The sequence below is a fragment of the Myotis davidii genome, unplaced genomic scaffold, assembly GCF_000327345.1.
Source record: "Myotis davidii unplaced genomic scaffold, ASM32734v1 scaffold1107, whole genome shotgun sequence".
Taxonomy (NCBI): Eukaryota; Metazoa; Chordata; class Mammalia; order Chiroptera; family Vespertilionidae; genus Myotis; species Myotis davidii.
In genome coordinates, this window is record NW_006300016.1 from 283,697 (window position 1) to 286,514 (window position 2,818).

The 2,818-nt window shown below is 35.9% G+C and overlaps 1 protein-coding gene across 1 annotated transcript in view; it reads right to left on the reverse strand.

Annotated features, from left to right (window-relative positions):
* Positions 1-2,818, reverse strand: part of CFAP47 (cilia and flagella associated protein 47) — a 458,234-nt gene that overhangs the window by 159,897 nt on the left and 295,519 nt on the right. The window contains 1 exon segment of the mRNA XM_015571970.1: positions 401-442. Coding sequence (XP_015427456.1) covers positions 401-442 — 42 coding nt within the window.

Sequence of the window (2,818 nt, forward strand, 5' to 3'; positions counted from 1 at the left end):
GAGAGGGAGTGCTGACTGCCCTGTTTAGTCCTGATCCTTGTGGGCAGTCAGACATCCCTCAAGGGGTTCCCAGATTGGAGAAGGTACAGGCTGGGCTGAGGGACACCCCCCCCACACACACAAATTTTGTGCACCAGGCCTCTAGTTCTTAATAATGTTATTTACCACATCTTATAATTACTCTGTGCTTTGCTATTACTTCACAGGCATTCTGAGTAGCAGTTTATGTAATATCTTTTTTAAAAAGTAGAGAACATTTAATATTTTATGTTATTTGAATATCTGATAGACACTTTAAGGCTATCATAGATATAATATATTAATATTGCAGCAATTATAAAGGAGACTATACAAAGAATGGGTAAAAACATCAAAAAATGTTCATTTCTCAATGTAGAGCTCCATTGCCATGTACTTGATCATCAAACTCTGGGTAGAATGCCTGATTAAAATCCTCAGATAATCTCCAGACCTCATTTTGTTCAATACTTGCAAAGTCTAAGCTTTGAATCATTTTTTTTTCACAGTTAATAGAAAAGCAGAGCAATTTGGGCTTCATCTTTTTCTTTCCTTTACCTATTTAGTTAGAGAATAGCTAATGAACGTGCCTTTTGAATAAATCAAAGAGGTACCCCAGTCTCAAAGGAGATTCTCAAACTCCGCAAAATTGAGTTAGCTGTAATCTTTATGGTAAAGATGGATAGAAAAAAATGCAAATCTAAGGATTTTATTGACTTACTTATGAAGCTAACAATCATGATTAACTCAGAGACATCAGAAAGCAATTTAATAAAATAACCTGGCTCAGGAACATTCTATTCTACCTAATCAATGTCCTTGAGTTTAGAAATTCAGTGATAAACTCAGCTTATTTATGAAACCAGTATCTTGGATGTTCCAAAGACAGAAGAGAAAACAACTCATTTTGTTGTTATTCCCTGCACTTTGGTTCACGCTATCCATTTCCTAGATGCTCATCTACTCATATTATTACTGAAGCCATGGCAGAAAGAGTGCATTTAAACTCTTGATATTAAGGAAGAAATAAATAAAAAGAAGCTAAAATTATACAATACTGTAGGTTAAGCAGTGGAATATGTTCTGGTAATTGAAGAGTGGGCCAAAGTCAGGGAGTGTAACCTATTTAAGAGGTACGAAGGAATGATATTCCTTTTTTCCCTCTGCAGTGGTGGCATGCAGCTCTTTTCAAGTAAAATGATCAACATGGCATCAAACTGATTCTATTCAGGGCATGAATATATCAGCCTCAAGAATAACTTCTTATTGAATCCTTTCCCAGTAGGGAATTAAGATCTTTAATATAAGCCTTCATGAAGCTATACATGGGCCAGTCTTAAGGGTTGTGTCTAAATCAAATAGCAAATTATCTAGTCCAAGACACGTTTTTATGCATCATGGGGAAAATATAAAAGGATTGATTTTTAGATTCATTCTATCATTCCTGTGTCCAGAAGTTCTTTAAAAAGTGTTTCACGTCTCATTATTCTCTTTAAATGCCTTCTCTCCTGGGAATATGCCTATAATATTTAGATAGTGCTATTCCTTGCCAATTAGCACACAGAGCACTTTTTAAATTACATATACTACTGAATGCATTCCTTTCCAAACAATTGCCTCCATTTGTGTAGATTTTTTTTTCCCCGTCTCTACTTGATAGTTGGCTCCTTGACGACCAGAACTGGGATTTATTTATTGCTATATTTTTCCAGTACTGAGAACAGTGCTTGCAATGCTACGTGGTAAGAACTGATTGAAAGATAAATAATTCAATATTGTTGGAAAAAACTGCAAGTCATATTACTGTAAGAAATTATTTACAAAGTGCTCATATCTGAGCACTGCTGATCACTCATGTAATTTTAAAGTGTGGCTAAAATCACTCCCCTGTCCTAATCCTTTCTGATCATCTTTTGAATTTAATTAGAATAAAAATGTCTTAACTTCTCTTGCTTATATTGATGCATTATGTTCCCACAGTAAGATGTGTGAGGAATATAAAGTTTTATCATTCATTTGTTTTTTTTCACTTCCTAAGTTAGTAATTTTATTTTATTAATTTATCTTAATTGTCGTTGTGATTTGAGAAGATGCTTGATATGATTTCAATCTTCTTGAACTTGTAGAGATTTGTTTTGTGCCCTAATATGGTGTCTATCTTTGTGAATGACCCAACTGCACTTGAGAAGAATGTATATTCCATAGCTTTGGGGTGAAATGTTCTATAAATGTCAATTAAATCCATCTGATCCAGTGTGTCATTTACAGTCACTGTTTTCTTAATTTTTTTGCCTGGAAGGTCTATCCAGGGATGTCAGTGTTGTGTTAAAGTCCCTGCTAAGATTGTATTGCTGTCAATTCTCTATTGGGTGCATGTATGTTTACCAGAGTTATACCATCTTGTTGTATCAATCCCTTTCATGGTTTCTGATAACTTTGACATTGGAAATTCCTATGATATCAACATGGCCAAATCCTTGCCTCTTGGGATGTTAATGCATCTAAAAGAATGAGAGTGATGCCCTCAAGCATTACACAGAGACAAAGGTGAATGCATTTCATTAATAGGCATCTGCATCATTTTCTTTTGGTCTGAATTTTATTAATCTTGGCAACATTGTTTTTTTTCTACTTTATTTTAAACTAGAGGCCCGGTGAACAAAAATTTGTGCACTTGGGGGGAGAGGGGTGGGTCCCTCAACCCGGCCAGTGCCCTCTTGCAGTCTGGGACCCCTTGGGGGATGACCACCTGCTGGCTTGGGCCATGGAGCGGGTCTAAGCTGGCAGTCAGACATCGCTA